General features: G+C 33.3%; 1 protein-coding gene across 1 annotated transcript in view; it reads right to left on the bottom strand.

Moving 5' to 3' along the window:
• The window catches only part of PCMT1 (protein-L-isoaspartate (D-aspartate) O-methyltransferase), a 55,203-nt gene continuing 33,045 nt past the window's right edge, over positions 1-22,158 (bottom strand). The window contains exons 4-9 of the mRNA XM_001381136.4: positions 21,271-21,302; positions 16,445-16,549; positions 15,503-15,623; positions 12,390-12,475; positions 6,118-6,287; positions 1-812 (exon numbers count right to left, since the gene is read on the bottom strand). Of these exons, the coding sequence (XP_001381173.3) occupies positions 800-812; positions 6,118-6,287; positions 12,390-12,475; positions 15,503-15,623; positions 16,445-16,549; positions 21,271-21,302 (527 nt within the window). The 3' untranslated portion in view covers positions 1-799. The remainder of the gene's footprint in view (positions 813-6,117; positions 6,288-12,389; positions 12,476-15,502; positions 15,624-16,444; positions 16,550-21,270; positions 21,303-22,158) is intronic.

Raw genomic sequence — 22,158 nt, 5'->3', positions numbered from 1 at the left:
TGTTTTTGCTTTTAACTTTATTTGGCAAAGCAGCACTGCATAAACTGTTCAGTAACTAGGACACAGCTTACACAGCATGTTAAATTCATATACATTATCAGCAGTGAATTACAAACAGGAAAAACAATACTGAGCTACAAGTTGGTCATTTCAAAAGAGGGGAGAAAGGGGAAACTATGTCAATTATGTCCAATCTGAACAGCCAAGTGTATAAGAGATACCACCTTTGATCTCTTGAAGTTTAATATGTACAAATGCCTGGTTTTAAAGGTAACAAAGCAGCTGATTGATTGTATCTACTACATGCTATTCTATGACACCACGTCAAAAGCTTTAAAAAGGAAGCTCATCTCTATTTTAATAGCATCTAACGGACATCTGAATACAGAAAACCTGATGTTGTAAATGGTGTCATTAGATGCACAGAAGCAACCTGATCAATGAATATACTGAAGTTGAATTAAGGACCCGAGAAAAAAAATTCCCCCCCACTCAGTATCAGAATTCACAAACTATGTTTTTCATGATTTGCAGAAATCCCCTTCTTTAAATAGATGAACAAAAAATGCAGGCATGTTAAAAGGAACAATGCACAAATTTGCACTCTGCCTCCTCAACCAGATTGGCTCTGCGCCTCTTTAAAAGAACTGGAAACCCCACAAAACCACGCATTTTCATGCTGTTTATAACAGTGTGACAAAGTCCAAAACAAGTTGTGATGCTGTTGGTTTTCAAAAAGCTCCTAGAACTGGAGATGAGCGATCCACTGTATTATATTCGGGTCAAGTTCATGTAGCTTTTACAGTTCATCCCTACAAGGGGAAAAAAGACACAGAGTTACTAATCCCAAAGAGTATGGCCTCACATTTTTTGGTGCAGTTATTAAAAGATATGCACCAGTCTCCAAGTATAGTAAAATGATTTTAGAAAAAGAAAAAGGATAAGAAAGCCTACATGCCTTAAACTTCATTCAAGACAAAGCAAAATGAATGTCAACCATCTCAAACATCTTTCATGCTACTCCAGAGTGAAATGTGAAACTCAAGTGCCCTTAGTCTTTGACTATTATAAATATGGTAACTTTGTTCCACTAAGTCCATGAATTCAGACAATGTGACCATTTACTATCAACTATAATCTTGTCAGTGACTTGTACTCTAAAGGTAGTAAGTTGTATAACTAGAATTTGATTAGCCTTTAGTCATTGTTTAAAAGTCCATAAAACTTCTTTCCGAACTAAAGCTTTAATTTGGCTTTAATTCACAAGGCCCCGTGGACAATGTTAAAAATGAGCCTCCCAAAGCCAAACTGTTTTGGAGAACAGGAATCATCTGTATGTACAAATATACCTGTCAGCTGATTTCATAAAGCTGCGTTATCAACTCCAAAAGAAACCACTCATTCAGCCTGGTATAGCACTGTGCTATCAACACTGCCAGTAAAAGAAAGGAAGGAATAAAAAAATACTGTCTAAAATAAAACTATCAGAAAAGCCTCTCTCTGTCTTATATTTGACAGAGAGCCAAGTGACCAGAATACTAACAGGATTTTAAGTTTAAAAATTTTCAAATTCAAACTGGCTTATTCTATATGATTGATTGTGAAATAATAGATCAGCCGCCTCAATTTTTTTTTTATTTTCTAGGTAATGATTGAAAATAAATATTTAAAAGGGAAAAATACTTTTCTTTTATACATACTTTTATTTTGTTTTGGAGTAAGGTACTAATTATCTTCTCCACAACATTATCAGCTCCAATTTCTATCATTTCTATGGTTAACAATATTCCATTTTAATGCCAGAAGCAATCTCATGATAAATATATTGCTCACTAAGCTTATACATCATCAAAATGCATGTATGTAAACATGAAAAATAAGCAAACACCAAAAAAGGGTTATTTGCAGATGCAAGGGGATAGTTATAGCATGCTAGAGACATACAAATGACAAATCTGGAAATATTTCCATTAAGATACAAGGTAAATGCTAATTTTTTTAGATTACCATATAGCAATGTTCAAGCAAATTATATAGCTAAAATCTGGTCCACTCAAATGAAACATAAAAAACAAATTCATCCCAACAGTTACTTTAAAAAAGTTAACGAAATTCTGCCTAGATATCAGAAGGCACTCATAATACTGAAAATGTTTCAGGGTCTACAAAGCTAACTTAATAAAGCAATACTTCCAAATAGCCTCTATTTTAAAAACAAATTTATACCAACTCTCATTGTGAAACTTATTTTAACAGGTCTTAGTACTAAAATTAAGATTTCTATGGAGCTAGGTAGCAGATGGTACTTGTTTTATGTTTTATATGGCTATGACATAATCTCCTCCAAAGGGATATATTTCTTGATATACTGTTGATTCAGCTGTTATTTCCATAGTTTATTTTTTCATTAATATTATTGGTAGAAAATACTTTCTAAAATTTTTTAAGTTTTTAAAAACTGTAACAAATATTAAATATATTTATCAGGTGAATTAGTTATACTTTGCATCTTTATGGGGTCCATAAAAGTCAAAAAATGTGAAATATTCCATATTAAATGGTTTCTTTCAGGGAAAAAATAAAAACAACTGTAAAAGCCTTTTAACCAGAAAGTCATAGTAAAAACTAATGCATGTATTCTTCAAGATTCAAATAATTCTCCCACTTGGCCAACAATATTTACTAAAGATTCACTCTGTACAAAACACTGGATGATGCATTATAAAGAAATCCAAAATAGAAGACAAATACAAAAAACAAAAATCCTCTCCAGTTAGTCAATAACTTTTGTCTATTGACCGTAGGTTATGGTAGGAAGAGAATAAAGGTTCAGAAGATGCAGTGTCTACACTCTTGAGTTTCTAATTCCTAGGTCAATAACTATGAAGTACTCCTTAATTTTTCAACCCAAACATAGGTCTCTATAACTAATAAAAAATGTAAGTTCTCAAATACAAAGTCTAATTTGGCATTCCTTTCCTTTGATAAGGAACCAAAAACATTATTCCTTTAAGATAAAGTACTTGAATCTCTGTGCTTTTTTTAAGCTTCTATTTTTCACTACAACTGTATTCCCCAGTTAGGCATAAGGAGTTCCTTGATTTTAGCCAACCAATAAAGTTGCGAAAAAGTAAGATTCTCTCTAGATAATCAATAACTTACATTTACAAAGTACTTTATAATTTAAGTCCTTGATGCATGAATTTAATTCTCATTTAATGCAAATAATCTTGTCAAGTTTATAGGGAAGGAAGAAGGTAATATGTATTCCCTAATAGGTAGTTGCTATTATCAATCCTCATTTTACAACTGAGGAAACTGAGGTAAAGTGACTTGCCCAGAGTCATACAACTAACAAAGTATCTGAAGTCAGAACTCAGGTCTTCCTGACTCCAGACTTAGCAATCCATTGAGCCACCAGCTGCCTCAATTGTAGGGAAGGGTGAGATGGGAATAAGCATTTATTTAGTAACTACTATGCAAGGCACTGTACAGCTATATCTCATTTGGTAATATAAGTTATAGCTATTGAGAAACTGGTTCACAGAGAAACTTAAGGTAACATGTTAAATTAATGGTGACCTAGGATTCAAAGTATTTAACACCAAATGCAAATTTCCCCAGAGTAGTACTATATCTAGTTCTCTATTACTATTATGTAGAGAATTTGATAAAGGTTCTGAAAATGAATGAAAATAACCATAGCCCAGACTAAGCTTGAGGAAAATGTAAAAGGATAGATATGTCAACCTGAAAAAGAAAATGCCAGAGGACTATATTAATCATTCGCAGAAACACAAAGAATACTAAAGCATTGATTGCTTTACTATCTTTTGGTAGGATAGTATTCATTATTTTCAATCTGCATGAAGAAAAGGATACAAGAGTTTCATCAAAACCACAGCAGAAACAGCAAAATGCTGTGAAATTATTATAATGGTCAATCTTGTTTCAGTGAAAAGGATATGCACCTCTCCCTTCCTTTGTTGGAGGGCTGAGGCACCATGGGTGCAGAATGGTGTGTACATATGCTGTCAGACACTGCTCTGAGGATAGTGCTGCTTAACTTATTCTTGGTTATAAACATGGAATTCACCAGGTTGGTGAGAAAAGTAAAATTAAATATATAGAAATGGTTATGAAAAAAAAGTTAAGAGTTCTAAAACAGAAAATTTTAAAAAAAACTTTCACAATGAAGGCTGCTAAACACTTAATTCCAAAAACAGATTAATAAGCAAGCACTCTTTCTTCAGAATATCTTTTCAAAATAGGGTAGATTCTTATCTAACAAGGATGGCTTGTCAAATATGGCTCTGCCTGAAAGGAGATTGTTAGGGGGGAAAACCAACTGGATGACCTATCTAGGTTTGCTCCAAACCTAGATTTTAAAAGGAAACATAGGCTTTTGGTCATAAATACAGACAACAAATCCACTGTCTCATATGTTTGAAGAATTTTATTTTGTGACTTCCTCAAAAATACAAACTAAGAGAGAAAACTTTTTGTTCTCAACCCACAAAATTTGTTCTGTAGGTTTAATTTTTATCTTTGCATTATACTCTAAATTCCAAATGTATATTTAAACTCTATTGATCTACAAACTTTGGTTTCAAGAAAATGCTAACTATTTAAACAAAAAGATCAAATACAGATCTAACAAAATGAACTGTAATTCTTGAAAAATTATTCCCAAGAGCTACAGAAAGTTTCCCTACTGAGCAATTATACACTAATTCCTGAAGTCTGGGATCTTTTAAAATAGTAAAAGCTAAGAAAAGTTACTAAGAAATACATATGAAATACTCAGCATTTACTATGACATCCTCTAATTTTGTATTTAATCCAATACTTTCCTTTTATTTAAATTCTTTAAAACTGGTTTAGTTTGAAGGTCTTCAAAATCATACTCTTTAAAAAACTGTAGTGTCTTCATTAAGTTCTAGCCAACAAAGGAAGTACTATATGTGAACTGTGCTAGTTTCCCCAAAGAAAAAAACTGAAAACTGTTTTTGTGACTAATGAAAACCAAAATTCTACTCATTACCAAGCTTCAATTTAGTGAGGGCAATATTTGTATATTTTAGTTCTTATTGAACTGTGCAGCTACATTACTACACTAGGACCAAAAGGTAACTGCTAGCAGGTTCATTTGTATAGTTATATACTACTGTTAAAAAAGTGTTACTCTTTTTTTGGCCTGGCATTAGTTTGAGCTGTAGTCCAAGGGAAGGTTGCTCTAACTACACCCAGGTGAGGAAACTAAAACAGCTCATGGTGGCCTATACCAGAACAACAAACTCTGGACACAGGGAAGGAGGAAATGAGCTCTGGATCATTTCTAAGTACTTGACTCTTTTACAAGTCTTTGTAATTGAGAGATTCAGTCCTAAGTTAAACCAAAGTGTTGACTCTCTCCATGTTAAAAGCCCTGGGCAACAGAGCTAAGGGGACAGAGAGCTAGACAAAGGTCAGAAGACCTTCACTCTGACCCTAATGCCAAGCCTGAAAACAATGGACATGTCTTAGAACCTCCATTCTTTATTTGCAAAGCTGGGAAAGTCAAATTTATATTTAAATGGTCTACTTTCTCAGTGTTGTTGTGAAGAGTATACTATGCAAACCTTAAAACACTATATGAATGAGTAGTTATTATTATTAAATAATAATCATTTAAATCATTTTATTTACTGATTGTTAAAACATAGTTTGATAACAAAACAAAAATAACCTAGACACAAATTTGATAATGCCTATCATACCAAAGCTCAAACATCCTTACTTGACACTCCACTATATAGCAACCTATGGCATTTAACTGAACTCCAAGGAAATACAGAAGTCTCTAAAAGGTAACAACATAAATCCCACTATGCCACCACATCCCTTCCCCAACTTTCCAAAGCAATGAGGTTAAACAAAAGAAGTGCAGACCATGCAACGATTTTTCTCTGTTTTTAATGTAACAAATTCATGATGTCATGATGAAGAGGACCACTTTTCAAAGCATGGAGTAGCAGAAAGGTGACAAAAGTAGCCCAAGTCTAACTGCTTAAAATCCACACCCTTTCACCTTATACGTGTGGAAGAAGAAAGAGTGGAATTGATAATCACTTCCACCTGGACCACTGCTTCTCTTTATCTGTTAAAGGCACGTATATCACTCCCATCAGTGGTTTCATTTTGACGCTGCCATCTTCTAGCTTGTCATACTGTTCCAGCATCTGGTTTCCACCTGCAGGACCAACTGGTAAAATCAATCTTCCACCAGGCTTCAATTGATCTATTAGCTAAAAATAAAGTAAAAATAAAGACATGAATTATCTATTTGATATTAATAATTGCCTTTTAAAAACTGTCAAATCTATCTAATACCTGTGAGCACACATACACACTGCATAAAGAGGGTTTTTTTATCTTTTTTCTTTATTTTTTTAATATATTAGGGATTTAAATTAAAAAGTTGTCATTTACACTAACCCATATCCTATAGGGAAGAGCTAAAAAATCCTGGCATAAACACCACACACACACACAAATAGATACTGAGTAATGTAAGTACTGGACAGTCCATTTGAAGCACTCTGAGCCTTTAAGTATCTAAAGTACAAGGAAGATTCTGAGGTTCCAATATATGGATACAGAAAGAAAAGGTTGTTTGTTTAAAAATAAAACTGGAGCTGCTAAAGAAATTTTAGTCTTTCAACTATATTGGTCTAGAAAATTAAAAAAAAAAAGGCTGGATTTTTTCTAGAGTGCCCAATGGATTCAGAAACAAAAAAGACTGACTAGGAGACACTTCTAAGTCTAAATTCTGCCCTTCTTGTCTTTAATGAAGAGAAGCACTTCTGGAAAGACTAGGAGAATTTGGCAGAAAGTAAATTTAAATAAGGAATTGATAACCTTTTTGTGTCATGGATGCCTTTAGCAGTTTGGTAAGGCCTACAGATCTGCTTTTCTCATAATATTTTTAAATATACTTAAGATATAAAACAGATCCTAAGTTCAAAACAACTGTTTTATATCTTACACCCTATACTTCAAATTCCAAAAGGATAAACTATCTAAATATAAAACATCATATCAAAAATAGGATGGGAGATCATATAATTCCACAACTATGACTAGAAGAAAAATGCATAAGGAGACAAGGGATAATGAAGGCTGTAAAAGAAAGAATAGACTATTTTGATTATATCAAATGAAAAGAGGCAGCTCAACCCAACAGATGAAGGCATTGGCAATTCACTTGACTTCTCTGATACTCTAGGCAATTCTCTAATACACTATGAGTTGCAAACAAGTTGTAATTTATACTAATGGAAGGAGTTCCTTCACAGGGAGTTCCCTACCTAGATTAAATCAAATTCTGGAAGTGCCACTCCCATCCCAACACACACAAAATTTTTTGTTTGTGAGCTTCCACAAACAAATTCTGTGAAACTAGAAGAAAAATTATAGATTCATTTTAAAAAACAAAAAACAACTATGCATTAAACATCCAGCAAAAGTCTGACATCCAAGTTCTATATAGAGAATGAACACATGCATGACTAAGTAATTCTTCTATAGTTGAGTCATCAAAGGATATGAACAGTTTTCAAAAGAAATGCTGTCAGCCACCATATGGGAAAAAATCCTTTTAAAGTCCTTAGTTATTAACAAGAGAAAAACAAACTAAACCAACACTGGATATACTGCCTCACATCCAAATTCATAAAGATGGCAAAAGATGGAAGTTTTGATGTTGGGGCTATGGGAAAATAAAACCATTAATAAACTGCTGGCAGCTGTTCAATTAGTCAAAACTGTTCTGGGAACAGTTTGGAGTTATTCAAGAAAAGTTTATTCAATTGTTTATATCCTCTGATCCAGTAACACTCCACCTGCCTTGTCATTCATAGGAAGTAAATGACTGGAAAGGTCCCAAATATATCAAAGTATTCATAGGAACACTATGCAATTGCAAAAAAGTAAAAAAAAATCAAATTATGTACCTAGTTTGAGGGAATGATTGAACAAACTGTAATACAGGTATGTAAATAGAATTATTACTGTACTATAAGGGACCAATGACTAAAAATTTCAGAAAAAAATGTGAAACTTGCAAGGATCAATACAGGCCAGAAGTAACAGAACAAAAAACAATACACACAATGAGTGCAAATAATCTGAAGTCAAGACTAGAAGACTACAAGAACTGAAAGTCAAATATCATGACACATGCCAGTTGGTTCCATTATTTCACTTACACAGCCACCACTAATTCAAGCCCTCATCATATTTCACCAGGGCTACTGAAACAGCCTCTTCTTTGGATCCCTGATTCCAGACTCTCCTTTCTCCAAACCATAATTGAGAAACCAAATTACTAATATTACCAAGACACTGGTCTGACCATGCAAAATCCCTACTCAAGAACTTTCAGTCAGTAGTTCCCTACAGCCTCCAGAACTTGGCATTTAAAGTCCTTCAATATTTGGCTTCATCACACTGTTCCAAATTTATTTCCTATTCTCTCCTCCTTCCCACACTAAGCTCTTGTCAAATTAGCCTGTATGCTGTTCCCTGATGATGTTACCATATTTCCTTTTACATAGGTTGTCTCCCACATTTCTGGAATCATCTCCACTCTGTGGAATCTCTAATTCTATTCAAGGTTTGGTTCTATTCAAGTATTTTCCCAGTTCCCCCAGTTATCATTTCTCTCCCCATGGCTCCCAAATTACTTGGTATATATTTTATTTTTATATATCTGTGCAGCCCATGTCATTTTTCCCAAATGGAATATAAACTTCTTGAGGACAGGGAATATTTTCACTTTACTTTTGGGGCCCTGGCACTTAGCATAGTGCTTTCCACATAATAGATATTTAATGTTTATCAATTTGAGTTGAAAGAATGAAAAGCAATCATTACCCCTTAGTACTGCACATAAAAATATGATCTCTCTACATAGTGGCTTCCCTGTTAATTATCTCCTATTTACAGACTGTATAGAGCTTGCTTTGTATATATTTGTCTGAATGCTTTCTCCTCCATTAGACAGTAAGATCCTTGAGGGCAGGGACTGTCTTTTGACTTTTTAGGTTATCCATAGGTGGAGACATTTATGTTTTTTTGATTGACTGATAAAGCATTCATAGGTGTGAATGAACACTATGAACCAAGAACTCTTCATATACAACCAGACAATATTCTTCCCTTCAACACGATACATTTTGATTCATTATATTTACTATGAGACAAGTCACTCTGAGTTATAATATACAAAGTAAGACAGTGCCTTTCTTTAAGAAATTACACATACATCCAGAGAGTCTCCCAGAAACCCAGAATTATCTAGAATTATGTTACTGATTCTTTTGTAATGTCTCTAAAATCCTCATTTCAAGTGAATTTTTACTACTTTTTCAGATACAGCTGGTAGCACAGAGAACAAAATATTAGATCTGGAGTCAGAGAGATTCCAGTTCAGATTTGGCCTCAGATGCTTCCAGCACTATGACTCTGGCAACTCTTTTAATCTGTTACCCTCAGTTTCTTCAATATAGGGATAATAATAGCATCTATCTCCAAGGGTCATTGTAAAGAGCAAATGAGATAATAATTAGTACATGATACCTGGCACACAGTAGGTGCCATATAAATGTATATTCCCTTCCCTTTATTTAATTTCAACTTAAGCATTTATTATTAAGGGGTACTGTATATAGAAAGGCAAAAAGGCAATGGTCCCTACCCTCAAGGAGCTTGCAATTTACTGAGAGGGGAAAATAACATAGACAAAAAACTAAATACAAATATTTACAAAGTAATTTCAGGAGGTGGTAGTAGTTGCTGTTCAGTCTTTTTCAATCTTGTCTAAACCCTTTGGAGTTTTCTTAGGAAAGATTCTGGAATGGTTGGTTTGTCATTTCCTTCTCCAACTCATTTTACAGATGAGAAAACTGAGGCAGACAGGGTAAGTGACTTGCCCAGGGTCACACAGCTACTAAGTGTCTGAGACTAGATTTGAACTCAGGAAGATGAGTCTTGTTGACTCCAGGGGCTCAGCACTCTAACCACTGTACCATCCAAATGCCCTAATTTCTGAAGGTATGCCTTAACAACTGGAAGGGATCCTACAGGAGGTAACTCTAGAGTTGAGCTTTTAAGGAAGCTTGAGACTGTAAGATGGAAGTAAGAGGGAGGCCTGTTCAATGGCAGGGAGACAAAGATGGAATGTTGTGTATGTGAAATAGTTAGTAGGCCAATAGGCCTGGAATGTAGAGTTTATAAAGGAAAATAATGCAAAAACAGTGGAAACACAGGCTACTTGCCAAACTATGAAAGGTACATTAAGCAAACAGAGAAATCTGTGTTATCCTCATTCCTATATATACCCCACCAAACACCATTCTGCACCCTAAATCCATCACTTCATTGGAACAGGTAGCATGGTTTCATCGCAAATAACAGATCACTCTGAAATCATAAATGATTATTCTATTAGCCATAGTTCTTATAGCTTTCAAAATTATTTTTTATGGTGCTTTTATTGTATAAATTGTTCTGTTTCTTGTCAATTTCATCAGTCATCAGTTCATAAAAGTTCTCAAAATTATTTATTTTTATAATACTGATGTTAGCATGTAAAGTGTCCTGGTTCTGCTCACCTCCCTATGCATCAGTTCATCTAAGTCTTTCTGTCTTTTTTTTTTAATCTATTCCTCTTTTCATATAATACAAGATCCATATTTATACATCACAACTGACTGAGCCATTCCTCAATTTTTAGACATTCTCTTGATTTTTCCAATTCTTTGCCACCATAAAAAGAGCTGCTCTAAGTATTTTGGCATATAAAGAAACTTTCTCCTCTCTGATCTCTTCTGGATCTAGGTCTAAGGATACAGTTTAGTAATTTTGGGGGGAATAATTCCAAACTATTTTCTGGAATGATTGTACTTATAATTCACAGTCACATCGCAGCCCCTTCAACATTTATCACTTTCCATGTTTGTCATTTTTTCAGAATTTATATAATTCGCATTTCTCTAACTAGTAGTGATTTGGAGTATTTTTTATATGACTATGTATATATAACCTAAGTTTCTTCCCTTGAGAACTGTCCATATCCTTAAACTTTTTATCAACTGAGTTATTTTTCTTATAAATTTGAATCAGTTCCTTATATATCTTAGAAATGAGACCTTTTGCTACAAAGATTTTTTTACAAGTTGTTTTCCTTTTAATCTTGGACTTATTAGATTTATTTGAGTAAAAATTTCTAAATTTTATATACTAAAAATTATCCTTTTTATCTTTTGTGATCATAACCTTGTTTCCTCTTATCCACAGTTTGTGATTTATCACTGAAGCACTAAGGAACCATTGTTACTGCAATAGTCCAAGCAAGAGATGAGAAGAACCTGAATTAGGAGAGGTGGCCCTAGGAGGTGAATGCTGGCTATATTGTGGAAGTGTAACTAAAAAGATTTAGAAATTGACTGGATATTAGGGGCAGAGAGACAAAGATGGTTGGACTGCCTCTAGCAGGGAGTACCAACCTAGCACAGTGCCTTGTGCAAAGCAACCACTCATGTTCACTGACTTAAACAGAATTCTACTTATATGCAAGCTAGCATGTTAGTAGAAAATCAACATCCTTTTATCTTTTTAGTAGCTTGTCCAGTACTATGTACAGCAAATACTGAGATTCAGGATGGCACAGTAGGAAAAACTAAGACCTTGAGTCAGAAACCTGGATTCAAATTCCTGTCTCTGTGCCGATGGGGCAAGTCACAGTCTCTCAAACCTCAGAATCAAAGCAAAGAGTTTTGTAACTCATTAAGTTCTTTAAAGAAATATGAATTATTATTATTGTCAAATATTTTCTGGCTGGCATAATCAGAAGTACATGTTAATGCCTTACAATTTACAAAGTCTCCTTAAAATGAATTCTAAAGGGCTTATCCCAATTCCTGGTCTATAATGAGATTTTATCAAATATTGCTTGAAATAAAATAAAATAAAAAATAGAAGACCATTAAAATGGGAATTGTTATATTATTATTTCAATAAGAACACTGATATGAAATAGAAAATGTTAATGTTAAATTAATCTGCATTTTAAATACTAAGGGCCACCTCTATGTAAATCTTCTATCAGTATACAGACATCAAAGCCTTGTGAATTCATCAATGTGGATATTGCCTCCACAGTCTCAGTTCACAACCTGTTTACAAATTAAAAGATTGTCTTCAAGAGCTCCAGTGGAACAAAAATTTATCACTTATAACAAATCTACAAATGATTAGCCTCTTTAAGCCTAGCTAGCTTGGTCTTCAAATAATAAAAAGGACAACAAGCTAATTAAAATAAAAGATACAAAACACAAAAAGCTTACTGCTTGGGGCACTACTGGAGCTGCAGCTCCTACATGGATAGCATCATAGGGAGCTTCTTCTGTGTATCCCAATCTTCCATCTCCCACTGTAAGAAAAAAGGTTTATTTTAAAATCTGTACCAAAAAAACTAACAATGAGCTACACACTAAATATATACACTAAATATATGTGGTATGATTTTTAAGTAAATCAAAAATGGGAGAGGAGGGAAGCTCCTCCAATAAAATCTATTCCCCACCACCACCACAAAACTGTCTCCTATATTAAAAATCAAATACGTCAGAAGGATTTTTTGAGTTTAAGCTCCAAGTAACTATTAGCAGAACTTTTTTTTTATTATTTTAAAATGTGACTAGGAGAGTTAGCATATGTTGAAAATTAGCTGATCTTAAATTAAATATAAAATGTGTTTCAGGGGCAGTTCAGTGGCTCAGTGGATAATGAGCCAGGCCTGGAAATGGGAGGTCCTTCGTTCAAATATGACCTCAGATACTCCCTAGTGTAACCCTGGGACAAGTCACTTAACCCCCAATCTCCAGCCCTTACTGTTCTTCTGCCTTGGAACCAATATAGCATGTTGATTCTAAGGAAGAAAAGGGTTTAAAAAAACCATTTTTTCCCCTGTCCATTCCCCAAATGTAACAACCACTATCTCTAAAATGTATACCTACAAATTTAGCCCATAAGTTCCTATAATATACAGTGAAACATATTATTAAGTAGACTAAAGGAAATGTTATCCTTTTTTAATTCTAAAAACCAGGTTCTGTTCATTACAAGATATAATTTAAAACCTTTTCATTAAAAATGAGAAAAGTTTATTTTGGTAAAAGTGACTAACAAATGCTTGATCATGACAATGCTAATCTTTTTGGTTCAGCCTGACATACTTTACTATACCTCCTACAGTAACTCTCTAATAATCATTAAACAACTTCTGAAATTCTAATTCTTCCCAAATGATTAAGAGAAAAATTAATTCCCCATAACCTCATCATATACCAAGAGAGAATGCTCACAGCTTAGTTTCCAGTTCCTAACCCACTGCCTTATCTTCCTATCCCCAAATTCAACTGCTCTTTCTATAATTTTAAAGACTACACCTTAGATTCAGGTTTATGTTTGACATTTTCATCCTATTTGTTTTCTACTTTGTGTATATGCTTTTCCACATCTATATTTTCTGTCTTAGACTACAAGTCTCTAGTGTGGAGAGATTTCAATATCTACATAATTATGACAGTTATTATGATATATAGAGAATTAGGTATTTAGTAAGTATTTTTGATAATGATGCTAGTATATGCAGGTAAGGTTTTTATAGGGGTCTACATTACTTCATAAATCTAACAAAAGATCTCAAAGAATGACAATCTTATGCTTTTTTTTATAGCAACATTTTTCAATCAAAATACTTTTCTATTAAGTCATTTGTGTAGAATAATGAAGCTTAGGACATTGCACTTCTATGTGCTCCTTTGTTCCTAAACAAGTAATTTCAAATGGTATATTTATATTCATTCAATAACAAATAGTAAGAATAATTCAATTACCAAACAGTACCAGACATGTCCCAACTAATGCTGTTAATTGCCTCCAAGAAAATTTTAGATTCAACCTCATGGCTGTCAGTTACATAGAAATAGAATTAAGTAGGCAGAGCCAAAACCATGTAAGGAAGACAAAGCCCTTCAGGAAAAGAAGCCTAAAAATGTAATATTATAAGACAATAGGATTCAGAGCTGAATGGGACCTAGAGAAATGGAATTTAGGAAAATGGATACAGTTATGTGTTAATGATGTTACTACATAAGTTGTTTAGTGTTCTTCATGTTGGTAATTATGCTTTTCTTCAAATAAGGATAGGACAAAAAGATCATACAAACTTAGAATCATAGATTTAGAACTCAAAGAACATAGAGGTTATTGAGTCCAATCTTTTAATTTTACTCCAAAAAAAATGAGGCCCAAGGGAATTAAGATACTTGCCCACAGTCACACAGCTAGAGTATGAGGCAAAATTCAAACCCAGGTCTTCCTGTCTTGAATGAAGCACTATGTCTGCTACATCAAAGTGCCTCTCAAGAGTACAGAATTAAGTTCTTGAAGTACAGATTGTACTTGTACAAGAATATTCATAGCTGCGCTCTTTGTGGTGGCAAAAATTGGAAAATGAGGGGATGCCCTTCAATTGGGGAATGGCTGAACAAATTGTGGTATCTGTTGGTGATGGAATGCTATTGTGCTCAAAGGAATAATGAACTGTAGGAATTCCATGCGAACTGGAATGACCTCCAGGAATTGATGCAGAGTGAAAGGAACAGAACCAGGGGATCATTGTACACAATGTACAATGTACATATGTACACAATGATTGTGCACTGTGGTACAATCGAATGTAATGAATGGACTTCTCTACTAGCAGCAAAGCAATGATCCAGGACAATTCTGACAGACTTATGAGAAAGAACACCATCCACATTCAGAGGAAGAACTGTGGAAGTAGAAACACAAAAGAAAAACAACTGCTTGATCACATGATTGGAGATGTAGACTCTAAATGATCACTCTAGTACAAATATCAATAATATGTAAATAGGTCTTGATCAATGACACACGTAAAACACAGTGGAATTGCATGTCAGCTAAGGTGGGGGGGTAAGGGGAGAGAAGGGAAAGAACATGAATCTTTTAACCATGGAAAAATATTCTAAATTAACTAATTAAATGCAATTTTCAAAAAAAAAGTACAAAAGGGAAATGATGGAATATGATTTACACCCTTCTAAAATAACAGTCTGACCTGACCAAACCACTGGTGCTTATTCTGTCCTTATCTATGCTGCCCACTGGCAAAATGGAAGAAGTCCCTAAATTTTTTTATTCTAGGAAACTATAACCAAAACTAGAATGAAAAGACAACTAAAAGTCAGTCATTATATTAAAATTAAGCTGAAAGAAGTATAGTACAATTTTTCCCTCTCTAACATATTCAGATAAACTTTTCAATCCCAAAGTAAATTTTTATTTTAAAAATTCTATTTGCCTCAAATTCTAATAAATTTGGAATTAAAGTCCATTACACAAATTATTATGTTTCTCTTATACTTACCAACTAGTTTCACTCGTCCTGAAGACAAAAATGCTGGATCATCCTTTTTGACGTTACTTATTGAGTCATCTACTAACTCCTTGATATGATCAATTCCTATGACTTTTCCAGTAGCACCAACCTGAAAAAAGTCATTTGGTAGCTTACTGTATTTTTTTTCTCTTGAAACGCCACGAATGTATTTCCTTATTAAAAATTTTTCATTGTTGTGAGAAAATTCAGTTACAGATTTTTCTAAGACAAAGAAAAACTTCACAAAATATTTGTGCACATAATTTATTGACTATCTGACAACTCTTTCTCCTGGCCAACTTCTCTAAGCAATGATGCTTTGTGGTTTTTAAACAGCAATGAAACAGTTTTAATTAAATCAAAATCTATGGAAAATTATTTCTTCAATTTCAAATTTCTAAGTCCCATGACCACATAATGAAACTCAAAAATATCCCACTTTCCAGCATTTAAGAGCAATAATTATTTACTTAAATAATGAGTTAACAGAGAGATAACATAAGTCCAAAATTAACTTAAATCCCCAAAACCTAGGAAATAAAGGTCAGGAAGACTGAAGTTATTTGGAGAGGTCAAGTAAGGTGCTTTGATCCATATCAGTCAATACTATTGCAAATACACTTCTAAGATTATTGACCATGATGGGAAAGACCTGCATAAACAAAATGTTGATTCCTGCCCTCAAAGGGTGTATAGAAAAATGAAAAGGAAAGTAAGGCTGTTATCTCTGTTTTCCTGCATTCTCCAGAAATGAGGGTGCCCTGAATGGCCAAGAAGTATTGTCTGTATGGCAAATATTTGATTATAAATGGTTAGAGACAGCTCACAAAAGACACAGGTTCTTAATGGCAATATTCATTAAATGCCATCCAACCTTTAATTCTATATTCATTAATCAAGTCCAGGGTCTGAAAAAATTAAATCTCTTACCATGCGGGCAAAGCAAGCAGTAAGAATTCCACTTCCAGACCCAACATCAAGAGCTTTGGCTCCATCATGCAACTGATCAAATAGAAGTTCTAGAGCATATGCATGCTAACAAAGAAAAAATGGAGAATATGTGAAGTTACTTAACAATTCATTTTACTTACATTTTCCTCATGGTTCTAAGCATATTATCCAAATATGTCTTAAATTAAATAGGTCAATTTTCATAGTAAAATAATAGCAGAATTATTCCTATTTTGTGGGAGGGTCCCTTATAACAAGTAAAATAATTAAATAAAACTAAAAATAGAGTGACAACTAAAAGGTCATGCAACATGTCATTGCTGTAGCATATTCCCACCTTTCTATTTTTTTTAATTAAAATCTATTTTCTCATCCTTGCATTTCAAACCCCATTGGGGAAAAAAGGAAATATGCAAACTTCTTATAATCATACACCTAAGCAAAACAAATTCCACCAATGGCTGTATACAAAAATATGTATGCCTCATGAACCCCAAATCCATTACTTCTCTAATAAATAGCTTATTTTATCATCATGAATCTACTAAATCATGAATGGTCACTGCACTAATCACAATTCTTTTTAATGTAACAAAATATAGATTTCATTATGCATATTTTTAGTTCATCACTTTTAAGTATGGTTCTTAATTGAACCTATAGAATTATAGTTGATCATTGTACTTATAGTCTTTAATCTTACACAGTTGTTATTCTTTATAATGTTATTATATATCTCGTTCTCCTGGATTTGCTGATATTGTAATCCATGGGGCATTTTTATGAAAATGACTCTTTCTATCTGATCACAATACATATGTCAAAGTTGTTTCTCTTTACAGTATTTTTATCATATAAATAATTCTGGTTCTGCTCATTTTATTCTTTATTAATTTATGAAAGTCCTCAAAATGTTTGTATAATATCGATCCTATATTCTCTTTTTTACACTAAGTATGTAGACAATTATCTTTATTCAATTATTTTGATTCCTTCATTAAAACAAAAGGATTCGATCATTTTATTTCTGTGATTTGTAAACTACTTCTAAAATATATGCATGAATATAAGTAAATATGTGTACATTATATATAATGTAATCCTTGTGTTTATAAATTATTCTTAATTTTTTTCTTGTTAAATTCATATTAAAAGCACTTTTATCATGTGGAAGTTTGTGACTGGAAACATCTTGGAAGTTTTCTGTACACTATTAAACATTTATTATTGAAGCAAAAAAGATTCACATCAACAAGGATTTATCAAGTGCTTACATTGTGCCAGGCACCATGCTAAGCATTGGATTTACAAAGACATGATTTCTGCTCATAAGAAGCTCATGTTCTAATGGGGAAGACAACATGTAAACAATTAAGCATATACAAGACATGTAGAATAAATAGAAAGCAATCTGAAAGAGGAAAGCACCTAAAAAAAAGACCTGGAAAAGTCTCCTAGAAAAGATGGGGTTTGAACAAGTACTGAAGTCAGCAAAACTAAGACCTCTGTCTTTGTGAGGGCATAAAGAATTCTAGAATGGGGGTCAGCTAGTAAAAGATCAAGGAAATGGGGAATGGAGTATTATATCCAAGGAAGTAGAGCATTGTCATTGGATTATAGAGTATGTAGAGAATATAAGAAGCCTGAAAATGTAGGAAGGGACCAAGTTACAAAGGACTTTTAATGATAAAGGAACTTCTATTTGATTGTGGAAGTAGGAGGGAGCTACTGAAGCTCCATGAGCAGGGGAATGATAAGATCAGACCTTTATTTTAGAGAAATTACCCTGACATCCTAGTAGAGAGAATGAGCTAGAGTGAGAAGAAACACAAGGCAGGGATACCAGTTAGAAAGCTACTGCAATAGATCATATGAGAAGGGTCAACAAGGGTTGTGGCTTTGGCTGTGTGAATAGAGAAAAGAGCTAGATGAGAGATGTTGTGAAGATTAAAAAAAGAGAGAGAGAGAGAGAGATCTGGCAATGACTGGATATGTGGGGAAAGTAAGAGTGAGGAGTTGATACAGAATGCAAGCTTCAGTGACCAGGAAGATAGCAATTTCTTTGACAGTAATAAGGAAGAGGAGACAGTTTGGGATATACAAATTTGCAATGTCCAGAAGACCAGTGGTGATATGAGACCAGAGTTCAGGAGAGAAATTAGATTTGGATATAGAAATCAGGAATTATCTTGAGAAAGCCTAAGTTAACCTAAAGAGATAGCCATCTGAGGTAGTATAGGATGAAAAGAAAAGAAGACCTAGGACAGAGTCTTGGGGATCAACCACAATTAATAGATGTGACATAGATGAATAGCCAGGAAGAAAAAAAAAAGGCCTAAGACGGAATAGTCAGACAGATAATAAAAAAAGTCAGAAGACAGCCATATCATGAAAGTCTTCAGAGGAAAGAGTATCCAGGAAAATGGTAATCAAGAGGGCCAAAGGCTGCCAAGAGGTCACGGTTAAGGACTGAGAAAAGGTCATTAGATTTTTTGTTAAGAAAACACTGGTAACTTTAGAGAGAGCTTATTTTAGTTGAATGATGGAGTAAGAAACCAGATTGTTGAAGGTTTAGAAGTGAGAAGAAAGGAAATGGAGGGACCACTTGTGGTCCCTTAATTAATGAGAATAACTAACATAGGTCAAACTTTTTAATTTAAATTGTAAACAATTCAGTGAAAAAAAATAGTGCTAGCAGATAATTTTTTTTTCCATTAAGAGATCACTCAACACAAATAATTAAAAATAGACCCTAGATATCCTATAAGTACCCAGTAGGGTGATAGAGCCCAGAAAGTAAACATTAAACCTTTTCCCTATGGAAAAATTGCAAATCTCCCTTGCTAAAATAGACAAAACTGGGCATTTTCTTTATTAGACCAGTTACCACCTCACATCTATCAGAAATTGAACAATATGGCAGAAAAGAAAAATGATAAATGTTGAAGGCAATGTGGGAAAATGGGACATCAATGAACTATTGTTGGAGTTACGAAGTGATCCAACCATTCTGGAAAGCAATTTGGAACTATGCCCAAAGGGCTATAAAACTATGTATACCCTTTGATCTAGCAATACTATTACTAAGTCTACATTCCAAAGAGATATTTAAAAAAAAGGACCTATTTGTTCAAAAATATTCATAGTAGCACTTTTTGTGGTAGCAAAGAATTGGAAATTTAGTATACCCATCAATTGAGGAATGGCTGAACAAGTTGTGTTATTTGTTAATAATGGAATACTATTGTGCTATATGATGAACAGGATTTCAGAAATACCTGGACAGACTTAAATAAACTAATGAAGAGCAGAGTAAATAGAACCAGAAGAATGCCGCACACTGTAATAGTAATATTGTATGATGAACAACTGTGAATGACTTAAGTATTCTCAGCAATACAATGATCTAAAACAATCCCAAAGGACTCATGATAAAAAATGCCATCTGCCTCCAGAAAAAGAACTATTGAAGTCTAAATACAATCTAAAGCACACTATCTTTTACTCTCTTTCATTTTTTGTTTGAGTTTTCTTCCACAAAATGACTAATATGTAAATGTTTTACATGATTGAACATGTATAATCTATATAAGATTGCTTATCATCTCAGGGAATAGGGAAAGAAAGAAGGGGAGAAAATCTGAAACTCAAATATTTTTTAATCCTTACCTTCCACCTTAGAATCAATAATATGTATTGGTTCCAAGGCAGAAGAGTGGGAAGGGCTAAGCAATGGGGGTTAAGTGACTTACACAGGGTCACACAGCGAAGAAGTATATGAGGCCACTTTGAACCCAGGACCTCCCATCTCTAGGCCTAGCTCTCAATCCACTGAGCTACTCAGCTGCCCCCTCAAATTTTTTTAAAAATAATGTTAAAAATTGTTTTTATATGTAATTGGGGAAATATTTTTAAGTTTGTTTTTTTTTTTAATTTAAAATAAACATAAAATCATACCTGTGCTGAACAAAAACAATGGACTTTGGACTTTAAAAACTGAAGTACTGCTCTAACCCAAAATGCTGACTAGGAATCAAAGTAGCTATTGTTCCAAAATACTTAAAACACACATTCACATTTAAAAAGCAAAGAGCATTACCTAAAACACACTATAAGTACTGAACTGCTTGACACAGGTCCTTTCTAAAATTTCATTCCCTAGAATAGGGCCTATTTTAAGCATTAACCTAATTTGAATAATTGTCTTCATACAAAAGTGTGACATATAAAAAGAAAAGAATAATTTGTCTTCTTCCCAATGAATTTATTTTTCCAACTAAAATACAATAAACAGATATCAATTTTTTCAAATTATCTAATAATTACCATACCCTTTTTCCTGTAGATAACTTCAAGTCAATGAACATATTTATTAAATGCCTACTAGGTGCCAGGCACTTTGCTACGTTGCTGGAGACAGAAGCACAAAAAAACAGAAGTCTATTCATAAGGAGCTTATATTCTAATGAGGGAAACAAGAAGTAAAAATCCAAATACAAGATTTTATCAGAAACCTTAAGTGTAGTTTTAAGCTATTCTAACAGCAAAATATAAAGAGAATAAATATAAATATACAAAAATACTATCTCTAATGATGAAAACTGAGTCCAAAAATTCTAATAACTATTATTTTTGAAAATCATAATGTGATACTATTAATGTTCAAACAATCAGAAGTCTAATTTTTACATAATGAAATGACAATTGAAATTAAAATAAGCTATTTTCAGATCTTTTTTAGCAAAAACTAAAATTGAGAAAATTTAAGTTAGTTTGGTTGTAAAGATGATCAAAATTAAACTTACCATGTGTGGAGCACTGATTGTTGCTTGGAAACCTATAAAACAAGGAGAAAACCACTATTCGTATGTTCAATTATAAAAAACAATAGCTTAAGGCAGGTATTTGTTTTGCTTGACTATTCATTTTTGTTCAAAGGATTTCGCTTTTTTATTTTCAGTGAGGAAGATAGGAAAAAGAAAACAAATTTTTGTTAATTGAACAAAAAATTAAATTAAAATTTTAAAAATAAAAATAATGGCCTGTCCATAGAATTCTTTTAGTTTCTGTAAATCACCCATCACTTTTTTCATTTATGTCTTTGAGAAATAAATGATAACAACTTACTCTGTACTGTTTCCAGAGTACAACTTTGCAAAAATTAATATTAGACAATATCCATACTGATGACAAACAAAAACAAATTCACTGTTCTAAAAACTTCTATTAGTTTTTGCCAATCAAAGAGATGTTAGTTACTCTTTTAACTTACTTTCCTCTCAAAGTTATAAATACTGATTTAAATGACTACAGATTACTGAACAATATTTCCAAAATCAAGTTATCACTTCATTTTCCATTTTTAAAGTCAAGTACACCTATAGGAAGAAAATATAATTTTAGAAATAAAGAAATTTTAACAACTTAAGTTATGATACCTCTAAATGCTATAGTACCATTTTAATTTGCCAAAGCATGGTCTGTCTAGTTCTCTGTCTCATCAGCTTCAGGTCCTGGCCTTAGCATGATTGTATTCTCTCACAGTTGCTTCCTCCACAACTTATTTACCTGCTTCCTCCTCTGAAGCAGTTTTCACTGAGCTGTGGTAGCAGGTGCCTTCGGGGTTCAGAAGCTCCCCAGAATCTTCTCTGCTGGGTGTTACAGTGAGTGCTTCATAAGGAGAAAGCATGGCA

Source organism: Monodelphis domestica, chromosome 2 (genome assembly GCF_027887165.1).
Source record: "Monodelphis domestica isolate mMonDom1 chromosome 2, mMonDom1.pri, whole genome shotgun sequence".
NCBI classification, from domain to species: Eukaryota; Metazoa; Chordata; class Mammalia; order Didelphimorphia; family Didelphidae; genus Monodelphis; species Monodelphis domestica.
The sequence above is the reverse complement of the archived record's forward strand: the minus strand, read 5'-3'. Positions and strand labels throughout refer to the sequence as shown.